General features: G+C 39.2%; 1 protein-coding gene across 1 annotated transcript in view; it reads left to right on the top strand.

Moving 5' to 3' along the window:
* The window catches only part of Vps36 (vacuolar protein sorting 36), a 136,900-nt gene that overhangs the window by 19,677 nt on the left and 92,104 nt on the right, over positions 1 to 25,119 (top strand). The window contains exons 3-4 of the mRNA XM_090390358.1: positions 7,694 to 7,764; positions 17,196 to 17,313. Of these exons, the coding sequence (XP_090246484.1) occupies positions 7,694 to 7,764; positions 17,196 to 17,313 (189 nt within the window). The remainder of the gene's footprint in view (positions 1 to 7,693; positions 7,765 to 17,195; positions 17,314 to 25,119) is intronic.

Here is a 25,119-nt window from a genome sequence, read left to right on the forward strand (position 1 = left end):
ACGTATCAATTAACATGTGACACAGAAGCCTATGATAGATATAAGCCGGTCTGTAACCAAGTTACAAAGGAGGTTAGGCAGGCGAAGGCCGATTACGAGAAATCTTTGGCGAAGGTTGCAAAGGAAAACAGCAAAGAGGTCTTTACTTATGTAAACTCTACAAGGAAGGGGATGAATCAGATTGGTCCACTTGATATCAATGGTTCAACTGTTGATGATCCTGCTCAGGCAGCTAACAAACTAAATGAATATTTTGCATCGACATTCACATATGAGGAGTTATTCAGGGATGGGAATGCCAGAGGTGTATTCAACTCTGGCAGTAAGCTAGATAATCTTGTAATAAATGAGAGTAAAGTGGAGGAGAAATAGTTGAAAGAAAGCCACCTAGGGTGGATGGAATCTATCCAGCTATATTAAAGGAGGTGGCAAAGGAAGTAAGCAAACCTTAACCATAATTATGAGAGCTTCCCTGGACTCAGGGGAGGTACCCATGGACTGGAGATGTGCAAATGTGACCACAATCCACAAAGGAGGATCAAAGGGAGACACAAGTAATTACAGACCTGTTAGTTTAACTTCTTTTCCAGGGAAATTAATGGAGGCACTGGTTAAAGAAGCATTGCAGGATCATCTAGACAAGACTTCAGTTATAGCTCGGACACAGCATGGTTTTGTTAAGGGAAAGCCTTGTCTGACCAATTTGATCAGATACTATGATGTGGTCACAAAGGAACTGGATGTAGGGAATAACTTTGATATCATATATTTCGATCTTAGAAAAGCCTTTGATACTTTTGCACATGGAAGACTGCTGCACAAATTGGAGCAGTGTGGCATTGGAGGCAAATTGCTGCTATGGATAAAGGGATGGTTGAGTGGGAGAAGACAGAGTGGTAATCAGTGGACACTGCTCTTCGTGGACTAATGTGATTAGTGGAGTCCCTCAGGGTTCAGTGTTGGGTCCATTGTTGTTTTCTGTATTTATAAATGATATTGGTGATGGTATATCAGGCTTAATGTCCAAGTTTTCAGATGATATGAAGGTTGGCAGGGTTGTTAATGACAGTACACTGCTGCAACAGGATCTAGAAAAGTTGAACAGGTGGGCTGAGAGGTGGCAAATGAAGTTTAACCTTGACAAATGTAAAGTACTACATATGGGAAGCAGTAATCCCAGAGTAACGTATCAACTCTGTGGTACCACACTGACAGTGGTAGAGAAAGAAAAGGACCTGGGGGTAATTGTGCAGGCAGATATGAAGTTTTCTGAGCAGTGCAGACGGTCTGCAAGAGCAGCTCATGGTGTCTTGTCAATGATATACAGGAATTTTTCTAGCAGGGATAAGGAGGTGATTATCCCCTTGTATAAGTGGGAGAAGACAGAGGTTGGTAATCAATGGGTGCTCCTCTTTGTGGACTAATGTTATTAGTGGAGTCCCATAGGGTTCGGTGTTAGGTCCACTGTTGTTTTGTATATTTATCAATGATATTGATGAAGGTATATCAGGCTTAATGTCGAAGTTTGCAGATGATACAAAGGTTGGCAGGGTTGTTAATGACAGTGTGCTACTGCAACAGGATCTAGTTAATTTGGTCAGATGGGCTAAGAAGTGGCAACTGAAGTTTAACCTTGACAAATGCAAAGTACTGCATATGGGTAGAAGTAACCCCAGAGAAATGTACCAACTGTGTGGTACTACGCTTAAGGTGGTAGAAAATGAAAAAGACCTGGGAGTAATTGTTCAGTTGGATATGAAGTTTTCTGAGCAATGCAGACAGGCTGCCAGGGCAGGTCATGGGGTTTTGTCAGTGATATATAGGAATTTTGCTAGCAGGGAGAAGGAGGTGATTGTCCCTCTCTATAAGGCAATGGTCAGGCCACGCCTTGAGTACTGCATACAGGTCTGGAGGCCTCATTTTAGGAAGGATGTGGATTTACTTGAGCATGTACGGAGAAGGGCAACAAGATTGGTGAGGGGAATGAAGGGATCCTCTTAACAAGAGAGGCTTATGTTCTGTAAATTGCAGTGGTTGGAGACTAGGCACCTGCATGGTGATCTGATTGAGGTGTATAAGGCCTTGAATGGGTTGAGCACACTGAATTCTAATGGGATCCTTCCACTTGTTCAAATTACGAACCTAAGGGGGCATAAATTCAAATTAAGAAAAGACAGATATAGAATAGATGTGTGGAAATTTGCCTTTAGCCAGCGGGTGGTTAATTGCTGGAACAAACTTCCATCTGTTGTCGTGGAAGTTGATATGTTGAATAAATTTAAGGAGGAACTGGACAGGCATTTGGAGGGGATGGTGTGATTTTTTTTTTTTTTTTTTTTGGCTGATGCTGCATAAGCTCATACACTTCCTTTCTTGCATCACATGCCACTACTACTACTATTATAAGGCAAAGGTCAGACCACACCTTGAGTACTGTATACAGGTCTGGAGGCCTCATTTTAAGGATGTAGAGCTGTTGGAACGAGTACATAGAAGGGCAACAAGATTAGTGAATGGAACAAAGGGTTGCTCTTACGAAGAAAGCCTTAAGTTTTGCAAATTACAGTGTCTGGAGACTAGGCACCTGTGAGGTGATCTGATTGAGGTGTATAAAGCCTTGAATGGTTTGAGCATGCTCAATGCTGATGGGATTCTTCCTCTTGCTCATAATAATCGCCTGAGAGGGCATAAATTCAAATTGAGGAAAGACGGTTGTAGGACAGATGTGCGGAAGTTGATAGCTTAAATAGATTCAAGGCAGAACTTGACAAACATTTGGAGCGAGTGGATGGGTGAAATAAGGGTGTTTTTTTTTTTTTTTTGTTTTTTGGCTGATGCTATATAAGCTTGCTTTCTTGCATCATGTGCCTTTGCTAATATCAAGTGGACCAATCTGATTCATCCCCTTCCTTCTTCACATGTTAATTTATATGTATCCCATGCATTTTTCTTCTCTGCCACATGTCTAATTAGTTCATCTGACATCCATTTAGGCTTAATTCTTCAACAATATTTCTTAGTTGGTGTGAAAAGCCTAGTAGCTTCCAAGATTAATTCTTTGAATGCTTCCCATTTTGAATTTGCTGTTAGTAACATCATCAGTTGGTCCCACCGTATAGAATTTAAATACTGTCTCAGGTCATCGTAGTTACTTTTACGAAAACAAAAACCATTCACTTTACCCCTAATGGTAGTTGCCTCTTTGAGTAAATTCCACTTCAGCATACAGTGATCACTGTCTCCTGGTGGTTCCTTTATCTGCAAATTCTTAATGCATGAAGAATCACTACTGATAATCAGATCAAGAGTATTACTCCCTCTAATTGCCTTCTGAACATTCTTCTGTAGAAAACAATCATCCAGTAAATCCACAAAAGCCTTGCTACCGTGTGAGTGAACAACTCACAAATTCCAGTCAATATCTGTGAAATTAAAATCCCCCATTATAAGACACTCTGATTTACTGGCCCACTCTCTGTACAATTGTTTATTATACTTATCAGAGTCATTAGGCCTATAACACACTCCTACTCTAAATTTTGCTTTCCCAGTGCTTATGTCACACCAAACTGACTCAACACTGCACTGTCCAGCCATGTCGACTGGCTGTACTTCTTTTGATTTTATGTTTTTCTTAACCAATTGCATAATCCCTCCTCCCTTCCTATCCTGTCTGTCCTTTTTGTACAGATTGTACTTCCCAAATTACAGTTCTGCATTCCTTATAACTGTGTGAATTTATTAGGTATGGTAGATGATTTATTGAGATCAGAATATGAATTAGAAGAAAAGCAGGATTCTAGCAAATTGGGTTTATCTTTAACTGAGGTTGCAATAAAACAATCAGATTGTAATGGAGGCAGGGATATAGATAGAAATTGTGGTCAATGGCTTTAGTACTGATCAGAATGCGTGACTGCTATTTGGACAAGAAACAAATTTTCTATTCTTGGCCTATTCAGAATTTAGTTTGGATTTTTTAGTAACTGTTTTAAACGGCCTCCGTGGTCAGGAGTGGGATTGCAGTAGCACACGCTCTTTGAGTAAACTGGGGTTCAAACCCCTGACTGATAAATACGGTCGATCTGCCAACCCACACTCGACCGCATAGCAGATTGTGGTCCATTTCCTTCAGCATGAATTGATGACTTCCATCCTGCAGTGGGTTGATAATGGCTGCAGTTGACCTTTACCTTTTTAGTAACTGTTTTACAATTGTTGCGAGCTTTAGTGTAAGCAGAAAATGAGGCTTGAGATATAAGCTTTATTTTCTGCTTCATTTTCTTCTTTGGATACAAGCCATTATAATATGCTACATTCTTATCTTGAATAGCCTTCGTTTATATCTGTTTATTGGAAAACCAAGGTTCAGATAAAGGAGATTTTTGGTTGGAATATAGAATAAAGGATTTCATTCTGGTAGTAATAAGTTTACTGATATGATCTTAGCAAACTTTGGGATCAGAAGATCTAAAACAGTAATTTGATCAAGGAAAAGAAGAATACAAACCACATAGATCATCTCATTTTACATTCTTGTAATGCCAAATTTTCAGCCTCCTTGTAATGCTAAACACAAGGCTGTAAATGGCTGAGAGAAAGAGGCTCCTTCAGAGGAGAGACCATCACCAAGTTGCCATCGAAGTTATCTCGAAGGCCACTAACACCTACTATGTTCTTTGAAGCATAAGTAAGAAAATAAAAAATGAAGAGTTGTGGTGTGTGTGGTTAGAATTGTCTGGTATTCTGGCTAGGTAAACAACCATGAACAACCATGCAATGCCCTTAGTAATTGTAAAAGTCTCAGCATTTCAACTAGCTGGGTCTGTTTTAACTAGAAAACTAAAACCAGCTAGAGCTGAACATTAAAATCACCAAGAAAATTACCTTATTATTAGGTAGGAAATTCAAGTGTCAAAGAAAGGAAGGAAGTCAAAGTGCTCCAAGTTGATTAGTTTAGTTGGGAATGGGCTAAAGAAAGAGAGAGAGATTTGAAGCCCGAGGAAGTCAAAAAAAAGAGATTCTAAATTATGAGAGGCATTCAATAAATTACAATTTTCTCTCCAGAAATTTTGTCAACCAGGTGGCATTATGAAGTAGCCAGGTGAGGAAGTGTAATACTTCACAATATTATAAAATTTTCTGTTATTTATAAATGTGACTTCAGCGATCCAGGGGGAAAATTAATTGCCTAATTTAACATTATATGCTCCTGTTGCATTGACCTCGATTGCATAGTATGTTCGAATTAATATTGATCAAGATCAGTGAGCAGTACCATACAGTACCGCGAAAATTCCTTAAATTTTAGCCGGGTGGTGCGCCCATTTGATAGGTCCTGGGGAGAACACTGAATTATCTACCTATCTGTGAAGGAAATGAGATAGAGGCAGAAATATTTTTTTTTTATTTTTCAGTGCAACTTCCCTGAACTTCAGTAACTTGTTCCATTTTGTTGGCAATGAGGAAATACCAGACAAATAGAATTTTGTCATGTCTATCAAAGAATGCAGAAATGGCATACTTTGGTTCATTGTCATTGGCAAAGTGACGTCCATGTATGTTTTTCTTGAGGTGTCGAAATAGGAAATAGTCACTGAAGGCCAGATCTGAACTGTAAGGAGGGTGGATAAGTACTGTAAAGTCAGTCTCTCAAAGCAGCAACAGCATGTGACCTGTGCACTGGTGCATTGTCTTGAAGAAGCAGCACACCTCTGGAAAGTTTTCTGCAATGTTTTTCCTTTATGACGTCCCTTAGGATGTACAGTAGGGATACATATGATTTCCTCAGTGACTTTCTGCTTGTGTTCCAAGTAGTGAATGTACAAAATTCCCTTAGCATCCCAAAGTGGCCATAATTTTGCTAGCTGAAGGTTGTGTCCAAAATTTAAGTGGGGGAGAACCCTTGTGCTTTCAATGCATTGATTCTTGCTTGGTCTCAGGATCCCAGTGATGAACCCATGTTTCATCACCCATAACAATTTTGGAGATGAAAGTTTCAGGATCCCTTCCATAAAACTCTAAATTCTCCTCACAACACCATACTCTGAATTGCTTCTGCACAGGAGTCAGAAATCTGGGGACCCACCTTGCACTGACCTTAGTGATCCCCAAATGTTCATGGAGGATGGTTAAAACTTTCCTCAGATATGTCACATTACCTGGAGATTTGGAACACCTTTAAAAATCTGTCATTCAGCACAAGAGTTTCCACAACTTTACACATTTCTGGAGTGGTCACTGTCATAGAACTTCCTGGATGTGGATCATCTTTGATGGACCCTCTATCTCACTTGAATTGTTTTGACCAGAATTTCACTTGGTACCCTGAGGGTGCCCTGTTGCCATACACAGCCACCATCCTTTCATGAATGGCCTTTGGCCTATTTCCTCCTTTTGGTGAGAAACTTGATAACTGAATGATGCTCCACTTTCAACAAATTCATAATTTGATACAGGTCCTTCTTTCTGTTACAGCAGCACAACCTAAAAACATAGTAGGATCAAAATTAGCATGACTCAAGTTGAGATATGTAGGAACATGATAAATAATGAATCATTGAAATATAATTGGGAAGTACCTTAGGTAGATAATTTATTAAACATCCCTCATAAGTAGTCTTAGACAAGGAATACCAGAGTGGACATATGCCCAAGTACTTTGAACCAAGAGGAACCATATGCCAAAAAACTTTGAACCAAGAGTAACCATGGAACAAATAATTGTAACTGAGATGAGTGGTGTTTGAAGCAACTGATAATTGGGATTCTGGCAGATAGTAGGTGGAAATGAACATCATTGAGGTTGGAGCTGAGACCATGTATATTTGTGAAATGAATGAGAAAGGTTTTGGGAGGTTTAGATCTCTTTGAAGATAAGTTTGTTCTGTTTGATTATTCGTGATGGTAAGTAGATAAAGTGGAGGGGACAAGATGTATGAATTAATTAAAATTTTAATATGGTGTACACACAGCAAGAAAATACTAATTTGTTAAAACTCATGTCAAATCAGTTTTGACAAATACATTTTGCTGTCATATAAGAATGTCATAGCTCCTGAAAACTTGAAGCCAGTACTATAAATAATTCTTATAGTAGATTCCTTTCTTATTTTCTCAGACTGCAAGTGAGAGTTGTAAGTACCACACCCCAGTTAAAAGTTCTAGCTACTTTTGTGTTCCAGTCTTATGTCACATCATCTTAATTCAGATCTACTCAGTAGATCTGAATTAGAGTGATAATGTGATATAACACTTCTGATACTGATTTGATCATTTTAGTGTATCAAGACCTAACAAACAAATTCAAATAACACATTTCATTTATTATCAATGTTAATGGAAGTTTCTTCCATAAAATTTTATTAGTCTAAAAAATGTACCTCTTGGCATCTCATGTTCTGTAAATAAGTTAACTGGGTTAAAGCTCTTATTCCTCAGGGTATCTACCACCCACCAGTGGCAGGCCACATAGCTTCAAAATGGTGACTCCGAGTGGTGGTACTCAACTGAGAATAAGTAACAGCAGACTTCTCTAAAGAGGAAGCATTACTTATTAAACGTATAAGAGGAAGGCAACTCTTTGTGAAGCATTTCACAGTATGAGATGTTATAATAATGATGCCTACTGTACAAACTTTGGTGTGTCTTGAAATTCAACTGTGTAGTAATGATGCATTTCTTTTTTAATTAGAAACAAGATCTTTGTCTCCATTTATCACTGGTGGTTTTTGCTGAAGAAGAAAGTGGGGGATGGAAACGAAGGTAATTGTTTAATTTGTAAAAAGTGTAAAGTAATTAATTAGAAGTATCATAAATATTACATTACAGGTAATGCTTTATTTATACTGTTTTGATTTGTATCATTTTGCTACAACAACATCAATGTTTTATAACATTCACTGTGTTTTTTTTTTTTTTTTTTATGAAAACCCCAAACACAAGAGTTATTAGAACCTATAGTACTTAGTACCGTGCTTGGGGTGGAGGTTGGGAAGACGAAAGAATATATTTGTTGACATTAGACTTGAACTTCTGTAGACTATAATTTTCAGGAAATACGTATGAAGGAATACCACAAGTTTAGACAAGTATGAAGGAAGGTTGTTCCAGAAAACGACAGTTGAATGAATAAACAAGGAAGATGAAAAGTTGGTTCTGTGAGTTTGAAGTTGGACAGTAAATGGATGTTGACTGGTGGCGGCACGTGTTCGGACTTCTTTGAAAGAGAGAGCGGGAATTATAGAAGCCATATCAGAAGAACAGTGCCCATGGAAGTATCTGTAGAATAAGCATGCAGCAGAAACAGTACGTCTATGAGACAGCAAGTGGAGAGACTCTCTTAGAGATGAGTCATTAATTAACCTAATTGCCCTCTTCTGAATAGAATCTAGAAGCCTGAGAGAGGTTTTGGGGGCACCGCCCCAGATGTGGGAACAATATTACATGGTAGAACAGATTTGTGATTTGTATAGAGTGAACAGTTGTTTGGAAGAAAAGTAAAGTCGAAAGCGAAAGAGAAAACCAAGTTTTTTAGATGCAGAGGAAGCAATATTTGTAATGTGCTTGTGCCAAGAGAAATTAGAAGTCAGGGTAATCCCCAAAAGAGAGAGATATCATTTTGCCCAGAAATCGGAGTGTCACCAAAGATAAGCATAGGAGCAGAAGAATCCTTTTTGCGAGATATAAGACAGGACTGAGTTTTAGAAAGATTGAAATCAACTAAGTTGTCTTTGCCCCACTGGAGAATTACCTGGAGATTGGCATTTAAGGAATTGGTAGCAAATATTCGAAAAGTTGACGCTGATTGAGCAGGGCAAGGTTTCTCAAAATGGAAAGTGGAATGCAATGTGCTATCATCGGCAAAGCTATGGATAGGATTTCCAGTCAATGGAAGAAGGTCATTAATATACAAGAGGAAAAGAGTGGCGGAAAGAACTGAACCTTGGGAGACACCAGCATTAGTGGAGAAGTTAGAAGACAGAGCCATCTACCATCACCCTCAGTGAGCAATCAGAGAGAAAACTGGATAACCAATTACAAAAAACAGTTGGCGAACCATTAGGTGGAAGCTTGTTTAGAAGACCTTCATGCCAAACACGATTGAAAGCCTTTGAGATGTCAAGAACAACTGCTTGTGTTTCACCCAACTTTTCCATTGAATTTGTCCATAAATGGGTAACATAAGCCAGAATATCACCAGTGGATTGATGCTGACAGAATCCATTCTGGAGATCGTTGATCAGACGGAAGGTTTCTAGGTAGTTAAGAGTTGGCGGTTAATTGATTTCTCCATTACTTTAGAAAGAGTAGAAGTAATTGCAATGGGACGATAATTGGATGGGAGGGACATGTCACCCTTTTTTAGGAACTGGCTGGATATGGGCATATTTCCAAGAAGAGGAAAAACACCTTTGGAATAAGAAAGTGAAAAAAGGCGGCAAAGAACAGGAGCAAGTTCAGGAGCACAGGTTTTGAGAACAAGTGGAGAAATACCATCAGGACCTGGAGCTTTCTTAGCATCAAGATTCATAAAAATCCTTCTGACATCCTTTTGACGGAAGACCACAGGAGGCATTGAATGGAGCGTGTTGGGAATGGTGGGAGGTGTTTTACCAAGATCATTAATACATGAGTTGGAAGAGAAATGGGAACCTAGCAGGTCAGCTTTATCCTAGGCTGAAGTGACAACAGAACCACCTGGTACTGCACAGAGGTGGGAGCAGAGATGGGCTAAAGTTGCGGCCAATAGCTTTGGCAAGGGAACAGAATGCTTGGCTACCATTAGGGCAAGAAGCAAGTTTTCTACTCTTAGCCTGTTCAAAATCTAGTTTGGACTGATTAATGACTGCTTTACAATTGTTGCAAGCTTTGGTGTAGACAAAAAATGAAACTGAAGAATTGGAAACAAGCCAATTACGATATGCAACATTCTTCTCTTGAACAGCCTTAGCACATTTATTGGAAAACCAAGGTTTAGATAAAGGACAAAATTCTAGAGCGGAGTGGGGAATAATGGATTCCATTCCTACAAGAATAATTTCACTGACACGATCTGAGCAAACATTGACATCAGAAGTTTTGAAACAGTATCCGACCACGGAAAAGAAATCTCGCAGGTCATCCCATTTTGCATTCTTGTAATGCCAAACAACATGAGGTTGGGAATAGCCTTGAGATAGAGGCTCCATTGGAGAAGAGACAATCACCAAGTTGTGATCTGAGGTGCCTAAAGAACCACTCACTTCGACCGTGTACTTAGAAGGGTTGTTTGTGAGAAAAAGATCCAGCATTTTGGCTGTATGGTTAGGGTTGTCTGGTATTCTTGTAGGTAAATGAACAATCTGTGCATGGTTATTAGTAATTGCAAAAGAGGAGTTATTCAGGGAGGGGAATGCCAGAGGTGAGTTAAATTCTGACAGTGAGCTAGATGATTTTGTAATAACTGAGAGGAAAGTGGAGGAGAAATTGTTGAAGATAAACATAAAAAAGGCACCCAGGGTGGATGGGATCTATCCAGTTATATTAAAGGAGGCAGCAAGGGAAGTAAGCAAACCCTTAGCCAAAATTATGAGAGTTTCTTTGGACTCAGGGGAGGTACCCATGGCCTGGAGATGTGCAAATGTGACCCCAATTCACAAAGGAGGATCAAAGGGCGACACAAGTAATTAGTAGCATTAGCATTAGCATTAGTAGAGGCATTTGATGCAAGAAAGCAAGCTTATGCAGCATCAGCCAAAAAAAAAAAAAAACCCACTTCCACTTCACCCCTCTGTTCGTTCAAAATACCTGTCCAGCTGAGCCTTAAACTTATTTAGGCTATCAACCTCCACCACAAGGGATGGAAGTCTGTTCCACCAACCAACCACCCGCTGGCTAAAGGCAAATTTCCGCACGTCTATCCTACATCTGTCTTTCCTCAATTTGAATTTATGCCCTCTCAGGTGATTTTTCTGAGCTAGAGGAAGAATCCCATCAGCATTGAGCATGCTTAAACCATTCAAGGCTTTATACACCTCTATCAGATCACCTCGCTGGTGCCTAGTCTCCAGACACTGTAATTTGCAAAACTTAAGCCTTTCTTCGTAAGAGCACCCCTTTGTTCCATTCACTAATCTTGTTGCCCTTCTCTGTACTCGTTCCAGCAGCTCTACATCCTTCTTGAAATGAGGCCTCCAGACCTGTATACAGTACTCTAGGTGTGACCTGACCATCGCCTTATACAATGGAATAATCACCTCCTTATCCCTGCTGGAAAAATTCCTGTATATCATTGACAATACTCCATGAGCTACTCTTGCAGCCCGCCTGCACTGCTCAGAGAACTTCATATCTGCCTGCACAACCACCCCCAAGTCCCTTTCATTCTCTACCACTGTCAGTGTAGTACCACAGAGTTGATACGTTGCTCTGGGGTTGCTGTTTCCCATGTGTAGTACTTTACATTTGTCAATGTTAAACTTCATTTGCCACCTCTCAGCCCATCTGCTCAACCTTTCCAGATCCTGTTGCAGCAGCATAGTGTCAGTAGACCTGTTATAGACCTGTTAGTTTAATTTCTGTTCCAGAAAAATTAATGGAGGCACTGGGTAAAAAGCACTGCAGTATCATCTAGACAAGACTTCAGTTATAGCTCGGACACAGCATGGGTTTGTTAAGGGAAAGTCTTGCCTGACCAATCTGATTTGATACTATGATGTGGTCACAAAGGAACTCTATGCAGGGAATAACTTTGATATCATGTATTTGGATCTTAGAAAGGCTTTTGATACTGTTGCACATGGAAGACTGCTGAACAAATTGGAGCAGTGTGGCATTGGAGGCAAATTGCTGCTATGGATAAAGGGATGATTGAGTGGGAGAAGACAGAGAGTGGTAATCAATGGACACTGCTCTAATTTATCAGTGGAGTCCCTCAGGGTTGAGTGTTGGGTCCATTGTTGTTTTCTGTATTTATAAATGATATTGATGATGGTACATCAAGCTTAATGTCAAAGTTTGCAAACAATACGAAGGTTGGCAGGGTTGTTAAGGACACTAATGACAGTACGCTGCTACAACAGGATTTAGAAAAGTTGAGCAGATGGGCTGAGGTGGAAAATGAAGTTTAACATTGACAAATGTAAAGTACTACATATGGGAAGCAGTAACCCCAAAGTGACGTATCAATTCTGTGGTACTACACTGACAGTGGTAGAGAACGAAAAGGACATGGGAGTAATTGTGCAGGCAGATATGAAGTTTTTTGAGCAGTGCAGACAGTCTGCAAGAGTAGCTCATAGTGTCTTGTCAATGATATACAGTAATCTTTCTAGCAGGGATAAGGAGGTGATTATCCCCTTGTATAAGGCACTGGTCAGGCCACACCTTGAGTACTGTATACAGGTCTGGAGGCCTCATTTTAAGAAGGATGTAGATCTGTTGGAACGAGTACGTAGAAGGGCAACAAGATTAGTGACTGGAACAAAGGGTTGCTCCTACGAAGAAAGGCTTAAGGTTTGCAAATCACAGTCTTGAGACTAGGCACCTGCGAGGTGAGCTGAATAGAGCCTTGAATGGTTTGAGCATACTCACTGCTGACGGGATTCTTCCTCTTGCTCAGAATAATCACCTGAGAGGGCATAAATTCAAACTGAGGAAAGACATGTAGGATAGAAGTGCGGAAGTTTGCCTTTAGCCAGCGGGTAGTTGGTTGGGGGAACAGACTTCCATCCTTTGTTGTAGAAGTTGATAGTCTAAATAAATTTAAGGTTGAGCTGGACAGATATTTGGAATGAATGGAATGGTGAAATGGGAGCGGTTTTTATTTATTTATTTTTATTTTTTGGCTGATGCTGCATAATATTGCTTTCTTGCATCATATGTCTCTACTAGTGCTAAGAGCCTCAGCATCTCAACCAGCTGGGTCGGTGTGACTAGAAAACGGAAGCCTGTTGGAGTTGTGAACATTAAAGTCACCAAGGAAAATTACCTCACTGTTAGGAAAGTTGGACTGGAGAAAGTCAAGTTGCAAAGAGAGGAAGTTAAAGAGCTCCAAGTGATTAGTGGAGTTGGGAGAACAGTAGAGACACCAGATGAATTTGACACAATGAGGTAGAGAGATTTTAAGCCAGAGAAGATCAAAGAGAGGAGATTCCAAATTACCAATTCTCTGACAGGGAATGTCGGAACGGATGTATGCACAAGTACCACCTTTGAGGCAAAAGGAATCATACCACGAATAATTTGGGCAACTGAGATGAGCAGTAGTTGAATCAACCAATAGCTGAGATTCTGTCAGAAAAAGTACATGGGGTTTGGCAGACTGCAAGTGGAAATGGACATCGTTGAGATTAGAATTGAGACCACGTATATTTGTGAAATGAACTAGGAAGTGTTTGGGAGGTTTAGATCTTTTCCCAGATAAGCTTGTTCTATTAGTTTGACAATTCATGGTGTATTTAATAGTAAGAAAAAGTGGGGGAGGGGGACATTCTGTATGAAGTAATGAAATTTTTGGATATCGTGTACACATGGTAAGAATATACCCAGATCCTTGACATAACGTGGCCTCGACAATGTCCCAGCATACCCACTACTCGGACTCTCTCCAATCACTATCTGGCGGAGTAGAGGTAGCATGTGTTTGGGTGCCTTGGCAACCTTCTACATAAACATGTTTAATTAAAATGATTAAATATACTATCAGGAACTATACTACCAAATGATTAAATATACTATCAGGAACTATACTACCAAATGATTAAATATGCTACCTGCAAGTTACTGAATGTATTCAGTAACTAGTTGGCAGTATGACTCTTGGCCGAATATTGGCATTACAGGAATGTGAAATGAGATGACATGCATGATTTCTATTCTTCTTTTCCTTGACTGGATTACTGTTTTAAATTTTCTGATCCCAGTGTTTTCTCAGATCATGTCAGTAAAATTATTGTTTTTCCAATAAATATAAAAAAAAAAATAATAAATAAATTTTCTCTTTATGATTGTGCGATTTCTGTTCTTTTCCTTGGTTGGATTACTGTTTTAAATTTTCTGATCCCAGTGTTTGCTCAGATCATATCAATAAAATTATTTTTGTAAGCATGAAATCCTATATTATTCCTTTTCTAAGTCTTAGTTTTCCAAAAAAAATAAAAATTTTCTGTTTATACTCCAGGATGACCACATGTGCAGAGGATTACACAAGATAGAGAGAATACAAGGAAAAACACCATATTTAGTAGTCACATAGGTTTGAACTACAGTTACTCAAAGCACATATACTTATTAAATATACTACCTGACCACTCTGCTCTGGCGGCCCTAATAAATTTTGTATTTATACTCTGGGACGATCACGTGGCCAGATGTGTTTACAAGACAGAGAGAATACAAGAAACAGCATTGTATTCAATTGTCATGTGATCTTGAACCACAGTCACTCAAAGCATGGGCGCCTCCGTAGCCAGGTGGGCAGAACAGCAATGCGTAGCATACGCTTCTTGATTAGACCAGGTTCGAGCCCGTGACCACCAAATACAGAGGATGCGGAAAGGTCAGGGAATGACCACTGCATATCCCCCCCCCCCCCGGAGCAATATGGCCTTAGTTGCTAATGCTGCTAAAAAAAAGAAAAACCAAACCAAACCACTCAAAGCACACATGCTTATGTACCTTCATGCCTGACCATGCTTAGGCTATTCAAGATAAGGATGTATCATATCGCAACTGGCATGTATTCAAATCTGTATTTTTTTCTACTTGCCAAAACTTCTGTGATTCTTTACCTCTGCTTCTGTTACCACCTGATGGTTCCATTGTATCCTTGACTAAAGATTAAGCCAACTTACTAGCATCCTACTTTTCTCCTAACTTATATATCTTTACAATCTAAGTAAATCAATAAATCACCTCCTACCATACCCAGTAAACCGCACTCAGTGGCCTTGTGAGAGAGGGTTGCTAGAAGAATTCTGATCAGTCTTAATGCCAAGAAAACCAGGTTCTGATGGCATTTCTCTGCTTGTTCTCAACACTTGCGTTCCTTTGCTTGTTTGCTTCTTTTCTGTGTCACCTTTTTATACTTTTGTATTGCACTGGTGTTTTTCCTTCTTCTTTGAAATTTGCTCATATACAGCCAGTTCTTAAAAAGGGTGACATCCCTCCCTTACAGTTATCTCCCCATTGTATTTACCTGTATTTTTTGCACAGCAATGGAGAATCTAACAACTGCCAACTCTTAAACTGCCACAAAACCTTCCATTGGATCAAAGGTTGCCAATATGGGTTATCAGTGGCAATATATTGGTGACAACTGTCTTATGTTACTTATCTTGGGACAAATTTGATGAAAAAGTCTGGTGACACTCGAGTAGTTCCTCTTCAGATTTCTGAAACTTTTGAATGTGTTTGGCAGAAAGGTCTTCTAAACAAGCTCCGTCTTTGGGAGCTATGGAAACTTCTTGACTGCATTTTGCAATTGGGTATATCCAGTTGCCACTTGGTAATTTTCTCTATTTCTGGCAGCTCACTGCTTATGATGGTAGACTGCTCTTTGTCTTCTGACTCCTTCACTAATGCTGTTCTCCCAGGTTCAGTTCTTTCTCCCATTTTTTCTCTTGTATATTAATGGCCTTCCACTAATTAAAAATTTTATCCATAGTTTTGCTGATGGTAGCACATACTACATTTCACTTTCACAGTGGTGTGAAGAAAACTTTACTTCAATTCTTGTAAAGCTCAGTCTTGTCTTATTTCTCACAAAAAAGAAGAATTAGCAATTACACTGACTTCTGATCTCTTGGCATAAGCACATCACACATATTGCTTTCTATGCAAAATAAAAAAGTTATATTTTTTGCTCTTGACACTAATTTTATTGTAAACAGCTACTCACTCGACAAATCTCAAATCCACCTTACCATGGAATATTATTCTTGCATCTGAGGTGGCATCCCCAAAACCTCTCTCAAGCTGCTTGACTCCATTCAAAAGAGGACAGTCTTATGAAGTCTCTCCCTTCACTGTCTCATAGACTTTGTTTCTGCTGTATGCATTTTCTTTGTATGCTTCCTTGGGTACTGTTCTTCAGAATTGTCATTTGTAATTCCTCCACTCTATTCCAAACCAGTGTGAACATGTAACTCAAGTATTCAGCATCCATTGACTGTCCAACTCCAAGCTCAGAGAACTAACTTTTTCTCTTCCTCATTTATCCCTTCTACTTCTGTTTTCTGGAACAATCTTCCTTCACATGCATTTTCCAAAAACTACAAATGTACAAAAATTCATGTCTAATATCAACAAGTATCTTCTGTCTTTCCATCTTTCAACTCATGTATGGTACTAACTACTATAGGTTTTAATAATTTTTTTTTTTAGTTTTTATTTAAAAAATTTAATTTCTGTTGCTGTACACACCCTTATTCAATAGATTTGTCCTCATTAGACTTCTTTTTGTGTCCTGCACTTAATTTTTTTTTGGCTGGACAAAAATGAAAACAAATGAAGTTGTCAGCCAAGGAAGAACTTTTTTCAGGCCTTGACAAATCATTCCATAAGAGTGGAATAATTGTATATGATATGGCATTGCTTGATTAGACTGAAAAATAATATATACTCACTGATGTGAGACTACAAACTTTTCAGTATCTTTCTCATATATACTGTCTCTGGGGAAGTTGGTGTGCATTTCAAACTAAGTTCAAAAACTGCACGTTTCGTTTATGTGTTGATGCATTCTTCATCTTTAATGCATTATCCTCTTAATTGCTGTATTTTGTAACACAAATATATTTTCTTTATATTTGTATTATTCAGTGCAAAATTGGGTGTCCTTATAAGTAAATATACTACTAAGCATTTTTTTTATGTTGTTGTTGTTATTATTAGTTTTTTAGGAGCATTAACAACTAAGGCCATATTGCAACGGGGATATGCGGTGGTCATTCCCTGACCTTTCCACATCCTTCATATTTGGTGGTCACGGGCTCAAACCCCGGTCTAATCAAGAAGCGCCATTTTTTTTTTTTTTTTTATTATTATAAAAACTCTCAAAACATAAAAGAAAATTTTCTGGAAAATGAATTTGGGGCTAAATGGGAAATTTTGATAAATGGGAAGTTATTGGTAAATAATACTAGAGGAAATATTTCTATTTTTCAAACATTAAAATATTTATCATAGTTGCCTGACTTATTTTTCATATGTAGTGCCAAGATCATTGTCCATCTTCTAGCCCTACCTCAGGGAGAAAAGCCATTAGGGCCTATCCGTTATAGTCCATATAACTGTATAAAGTTTTCATTTAGGGAAGGAAGAGAACCAGAGGTAAATATATATTTACCAGAGGCAAATATATATGTATATATATATATATATAAACAATTTTAGAGTTGAAATTACTGTTTTTTTCCACATAAGAAATTATAAATTTTTTGAAAGATTTTGATTGAATTTTATTATTAATATAATAATTATATTATATTACATTATAATAATAAATTATATATGTAGTAGTAGTAGGGGAAAATGATGAAAGAAAGCAAGCTTATAAGCATCAGCCAAAAAAAAAATAAAAAACTACACACTTCTCCCGTCTATACCCTCCAATGGCACACTATTTTTTAGTTAACCCATAGTTGCCGATGCACCTAATAAATCCCTAAACCAACAACAATATACCCTCCAAGAATTTATCTAGTTCTTCCTTGAATTTATTCAACCCATCCACTTCCACAGCAACAGATGGAAACCTATAAAAATAATCAACCACTCGCTGGCTGAAGGCAAACTTCCCCACATCTATCCTGTAATGATCCTTCAATTTAAATTTATATCCCCTCATGTGTAGTCTCAGCAAGAGGAAGAATGCCATTCACTTTCAGCTTACACAATCCATTCAAGGCCTTTTAAACATCTCAATAAGATTACTCCACAGGTGCCTAGTCTCCAGAAGCCACAATTTGCAGAACTGAAGTTTTTATAGGTAAGAGCACCCTTTTGTACCATTCACCAATCTAGTTGCCCTTCTCTGACCTGTTCAAGCAGATCTACATCCTTCCTAAAGTGAGGCCTCCAGACCTGTATACAGTACTTAAGATGCAGCCTAACCGTAGCTTTGTACAAGGGGATAATCACCTCCTTATCCCTGCTAGTAAAATTTCTGTATATCATTGACAAAACCACGAGCTGTTCTGGCAGCATGTCTGCACTGCACACAGAATTTCATAGCTGATTGAGCAATTATCCCCAGGTCTTTTTCATTTTCCACTATCATCAGTGTAGTACCACATAGTTGGTATGTTAATCTGGGATTACTGCTATCCATATATACCCAGTACCTTGCATTTGTCAATGTTAAACTTAAACTGCCATTTCTCAGCCCAGTTTTCCTAGATCTTGTTGAAGTAGCTCATGCTGATTACTGTTGTTAACCACCCGACCAACCTTTGTAACATCTGCAAACTTTGACATTAAGCCTGATATCCCTTCATCAGTATCATTAATAAATATTGAAAACAACAATGGGCCCACCACTGAACCCTGGGGGACTCCACTGATAACAATAGTCCACAAAGAGCAGTGCCCATTGATAACCACTCTCTGCCTTTTTTCCACTTAACCATCCCTTTATCCATAGCAGTAACTTGTCCTAAATGCCACATTGCTCCAGTTTATACAGCAGTGTTTTATGTGCAACAGTATCAGTAGCCTTCCTGAAATCCAAGTGTATGATATCAAAATTATTTTTTGCATCTTAGTAACCTATCAGATTGGTTAGACAAGACCGCACCTTAACAAATCCATGCTGTGACTCTGCAGTATAATTGCATTCCTCTCCAGATGGTCCAGCATTATTTTTTTAACCAGTGACTCCATTATTTTCCCTGGAACAGACGTTAAGCTGACATGTCTGTAATTGCTCATGTCACCTTTTGATCCCTCTTAATGAATTGGGGATATACAGTCGATTCCGGTTATTTGGGACACATCGGGACTAGTGCATTTTGGCCCGATTAAGCGGCTGCCCCAGTTATCTGGAGTTTCACGTAAATATTTAAAAATACAATGAACCCCCGCTTTATAATTGGTTCATTGTACAATCAAATCACGTTACGATGGACTCACCATAGTAAAGTACCATTTACTATACGATGTGTAGTAAGCGCCGGTCATTGTGATCACGTTTGTGAATTGAATTTTAATTCTATTAAACAGCGATTCTAATTAGTGAAAATAGGAGGAATATTATCCACAGGCTATAAAAATAAAGATATATTAAGCAAAAATTTACCCTTTATTTCCTTACCAATTAAAAAATTAAATGATATGTGAAAATCGGAAAAATATACGTGATAATCGGAATAATTAATACGTACTGTAATATGTACATACTAACTAGTTGACATTTCTGTTCACTGACATTTGTCAATGGGGGTTAAAATATAAAACAATAAAAAGATAAGCAATCAATAAAAAAGAACACAGCACACACAGATTGCAAGTAACATGATATGCGCAAGTGAGAACAAAACAACAAGTTATGAAGATTTAAAAATAGGAATGATTTTTTATATGATTGAAGATCCCATGGAAGTATAAACACATTTCACCATAATAACCCACAGAATTCCAACTGTCGATATTATTGCAAATTCAATAATTTTGAGTTTACTATCCATTTATGATAGATTACACTAACAGAAAAGCCCAATAAACAGGTAACTGCCAATTGTTTTATGGTTTGACCTCCTGAAATCCGACCAAACCACGTGGTATGGTCGGAGACAATCGTAGGGTAATCTCCAGTGCTGTGGTCTCCTGCCCCGATTAAACGGCATGTTGTCCCAATTAAGCGAAGTAAACCATGGCTATTTTCTTGATTGGGTTCTGGTTTTTAAGATTTTCCCCAAATAAACGGCTGCCCCAATTAACCGGTGGCCCAATTAACCGGAATCCCCTGTATTCACCACATCTCCAGTCCATAGGGACCTTCCCTGAATCCAAGGATGCTCTCATAATTATGGCTAAAGCCTTGTTTATACTTTGCTGCCTCTTTCAATATGCTTGGATAGATACCATCCATCCCAGGTGCCTTTTTTATGTTTGCTTCAACAATTGCTCTTCCAGTTTCCTTTTAAGTGATTGCAAAGTCATTCAGCTCACCACTGGAGTTTGATGAACTTCTGGCATCCCCTTCCCTAAAGAATACCTATTTAATTTGCCAGCAATGTGAGCAAGATCATCAACAGTTAACCCATAGATATCTAAAGGCCCAATGTGATTCAATTCCTTCCTTCTACCGTTGATATAAACATAGAACTCTGCTCCTTTTCTTTGCATTCTTTGCCAGAGATGCCTAGTTTTGAGCAGTTGCAATTTAAAAAACTGCAGGCTTTCTTGGTAAGAATATTTATTTGTTACTCCCAACTAATCTTGTTGCTGTTATTTTCACCTTTTGCAAGAAATCTGTCCTTCCTAAAATTGTTTTTCAAGCATATAGTATAGAATATTCCAGATGCAGCCTGACCATTGTCTCATACAGTGTGGTAATTACATCTTTATCCTTCTTAGCAAAGTTTCTATATATCACTGACAGAACCCTGTGGAATATTGTCGCAACTTGATTGCACCACTCAGAATTTTATGTCAGACTGTCCATACCCCAGGTTTTTGTCCTTATCAACTATCTTTAGTTGGTGCTACCCAAATGCTGTACTTTGTGTTTATTAATATTAAACCTTCATTTACAACTTTTTGGTTCAGTTTACTGTCATTAACCACCATGCCCACCTTTGCCTCATCAGCAGACTTAGATATCAAACTTCAAATATCTATATTAATATGAAGATATTGATGCAGGTATTATAATGAAATTAATATTACATATGAAGTTCTCTGAGCAGTTCAGACTGGCTTCCAGGACAGCTCAAGGGGTTTTGTCAATAATATACAGGAATTTTGTTATTAGAAGTAAGGAGGTAATTATCCCATTGTATACGACAATAGTCAGGCCACACCTTTAGTACTACATAGAGGTATGTAGGGCTAATTTTAGGAAGGATGTGGATCTGTTGGAACAGATGCAGAGAAGAGCAACAAGATTAGTGAGAAGAACAAAAGGGTATTCTTACCAGGAAAGGCTTCAGTTCTGCAAACTGCAATGCCTGGAGCCTAGCAAGGAGATCTCATTGAGGTGTTTAAGGCTTTAAATGATCAAGTAAGCATCACTGTTGATGGAGTCCTTCCTGTTGCTCAGACTGTGCACAAGAGGAGGCATAAATTCACACTGAGAATGGATAGTGCAGGGTAGCCAGTGCCAGGTGGTTGATTGTTGGAACGAACTCCACTTCTGGTGTTGTAAAGGTGGGTAGTATGAATATTTAAGAATTTAAGAAAGAATTTAAAAATTTAAGAAAGAACTAGACAAATTATTAGAAGGAACAGGTAATATATGGGAAGTGTTAGTTTTTTTTTTTTTTTAGGCTGATGCTGTATAAGCTTGCTTTCCTTGCATCTATTAATACTAACACCAATATCATTAATAAATATTAAAAATAGTAAGGGGCTGAATAGTGACAACCATCAACACTGACCCCTTGTGGTACCTCATCACATTCCCTTTACCATGGACACTTCTACATGGTCAGTGGACCTCCCAGTGGTGGTGCTGCTGGTCCTCTAGATTAGCATCACTGTGATCCAATGTCTAAAGCTTAGGCTACTGCCATAGGAATATGCATGTGTGCCATGTGCCGTGACCCGTGGAAACTCGGAAAGGGTGTAGGATCCTGGTGGATGAGGGGGGAGCAACATCAACACACTGCTTTGGCCCTTTCTTTGACAAGACACCTGGTCCTGGGATGGCTTGTCCAGTATCATTTAGCTAGTGGGTTCACCTGCCAAGGTCAACCATGTCACTGCCATTTTCCTACCCTCATGGTCCCAAGGGATAGGATTCAGGCTAGTGGCAGTGTTTGTATGGTGTCAAGGTAGCATTAGCATTAGTAGAGGCATTTGATGCAAGAAAGCAAGCTTATGCAGCATCAGCCAAAAAAAAAAAAAAAAAAAAAAAAATTAACATAAATAAATAAAAATAACCACTTCCACTTCACCCCTCTGTTCGTTCAAAATACCTGTCCAGCTGAGCCTTAAACTTATTTAGGCTATCAACTTCCACGACAAGGGATGGAAGTCTGTTCCACCCACCAACCACCCGCTGGCTAAAGGCAAATTTCCGCACATCTATCCTACATCTGTCTTTCCTCAATTTGAATTTATGCCCTCTCAGGTGATTTTTCTGAGCTAGAGGAAGAATCCCATCAGCATTGAGCATGCTCAAACCATTCAAGGCTTTGTACACCTCTATCAGATCACCCCGCTGGTGCCTAGTTTCCAGACACTGTAATTTGCAAAACTTAAGCCTTTCTTCGTAAGAGAACCCCTTTGTCCCATTCACCAATCTAGTTGCCCTTCTCTGTACTCGTTCCAGCAGCTCTACATCCTTCCTGAAATGAGGCCTCCAGGCCTGTATACAGTACTCTAGGTGTGGCCTTACCATTGCCTTATACAAGGGAATAATCACCTCCTTATCCCTGCTAGAAAAATTCCTATATATCATTGACAATACACCATGAGCTACTCTTGCAGCTCGTCTGCCCTGCTCAGAGAACTTCATATCTGCCTGCACCACCACCCCCAGGTCCCTTTCATTCTCTACCACTGTCAGTGTAGTACCACAGAGTTGATACGTTGCTCTGGGGTTGCTGTTTCCCATATGTAGTACTTTACATTTGTCAATGTTAAACTTCATTTGCCACCTCGAAGCCCATCTGCTCAACCTTTCCAAATCCTGTTGCAGCAGCATAGTGTCAGTAGTGTCCTTGACAACCCTGCCAACCTTCGTATCGTCTGCAAACTTGGACATTAAGCCTGATATACCATCATCAATATCATTTATAAATACAGAAAACAATAAAGGCCCCAATACTGAACCCTGAGGGACTCCACTAATAACATTAGTCCACGATGAGCAGTGTCCATTGATTACCACTCTCTGTCTTCTCCCCCTCAACCACCCCTTTATCCATAGCAGCAACTTGCCTCCAATGCCACACTGCTCCAATTTGTGCAGCAGTCTTCCATGTGCAACAGTATCAAAAGCCTTTCTAAGATCCAAGTATATAATATCAAAGTTATTCCCTGCATCTAGTTCTTTTGTGACTGCATCATAGTATCCAATCAAATTGGTCAGGCAAGACTTCCCCTTAACAAAACCATGCTGTGTCCTAGCTATAACTGAAGTCTTGTCTAGATGATACTGCAGTGCTTCTTTCACCAGTGCCTCCATTAATTTTCCGGGAACAGAAGTTAAACTCACAGGTCTATAATTACTTGTGTCAGCCTTTGATCCCCCTTTGTGAATTGGGGTCACATTTGCACATCTCCAGTCAATGGGTACCTCCCCTGAGTCCAAGGAAGCTCTCATAATTATGGCTAAGGGTTTGCTTACCTCCTTTGCTGCCTCCTTTAGTATAACTGGATAGATCCCATCCACCCCAGGTGCCTTTCTTGTGTTTATCTTCAACAATTTCTCCTCCACTTTGCTCTCAGTTATTACAAGATTCTCTAGCTTACTGCTAGAGTTGAATACACCTCTGGCATTCCCCTCGCTGAATAACTCCTCATGTGTGAATGTCGATGCAAAATATTCATTTAGTTTGTTAGCTACCCGAGCAGGGTCATCAACAGTTGACCCATCGATCTCAAGTGGACCAATCTGATTCATCCCCTTCCTTCTAGAGTTTACATAAGTAAAGAACTCTTTGCTGTTTTTCTTCGCATCCCTTGCCAAGGATCTCTCGTAATCTGCCTTCGCCTGCCTAACCTCCTTTGTAACTTGGTTACAGATCAACTTGTATCTATCATAGGCGTCCGTGTCACGTGTTAATTTGTATGTATCCCATGCATTTTTCTTCTCTGCCATATGCCTCATTAGTTCATCTGACAACCATTTAGGCCTAAACCTGGAACAATATTTCTTAGTTGGTATGTAAAGCCTAGTAGCTTCCACGATAAGTTCTTTGAATGCTTCCCATTTTGAATTTGCTGTTGGCAATATCATCAGTTGATCCCACTGTATAGAATTTAAATGCTGTCTCAGTCCATTGTAGTCGCCTTTACGAAAGCAATACCCCTTCCCTTTACCCCTAATGGTAGTTACCTCTTTGAGTAACTCCCACTTCAGCACACTGTGATCACTGCCACCAAGTGGTTCATTTATCTGCAGATTCTTAATGCATGAAGAATCACTACTGATAATCAAATCAAGAGTATTACTCCCTCTAGTTGCCTCCCGAACATGCTGATGTAGAAAACAATCATCCAATAAATCCACAAAAGCCTTGCTACTGTGTGAGTGACCAGCCCCCAAATTCCAGTCAATATCTGGGAAATTAAAATCCCCCATTATAAGACTCTCTGATTTACTGGCCCACTCTATTTCTCCGAACAGTTTCTTATTATACTCATCAGAGTCATTAGGCCTATAGCACACTCCTACTCTCAATTTTGATCTCCCAATGCTTATGTCACACCAAACTGACTCGACACTGCACTGTCCAGCGATGTCGACTGGCTTCACTTCCTTGGATTTTATGTGTTTTTTAACTAATAGCATAACCCCTCCTCCCTTCCTATCCTGTCTATCCTTTCTGTAGACATTGTACTCCCCAAATTCCAGTTCTGCATTTCTTATATCTGTGTGACACCACGTCTCTGAAATCCCCACAATATCTGCCTTTGATGTTTTGAGCAACACCTCAAATTCATCAAATTTATTTACTAAACTCCTTGCATTGGTGTACACACAAGTATACATGCACCTGTTCTTTTTCTTAGCTACCCTAACACAACCCATGTGTTTACTTGTACCCCAATGATTCCCAGCAGTCTCTGAAATATCCTGCATCTTATTTTCCAGGCTGCGGCTCATTCCAATAGAAGCAGTGCAAGAATCACTTTCACCTCTGCCAGTGGCTACTGTTAATCTATTAGTCCTTGTATCCCCCCAATCTAGCAGTTTTCCGACCCACCTAACATTGCCTCGATAGCATCAGCAAACATTCTTGCACC

This window comes from Mastigoproctus giganteus, chromosome 2 (assembly GCF_048544385.1).
Source record: "Mastigoproctus giganteus isolate SK-2022 chromosome 2, ASM4854438v1, whole genome shotgun sequence".
NCBI classification, from domain to species: Eukaryota; Metazoa; Arthropoda; class Arachnida; order Uropygi; family Thelyphonidae; genus Mastigoproctus; species Mastigoproctus giganteus.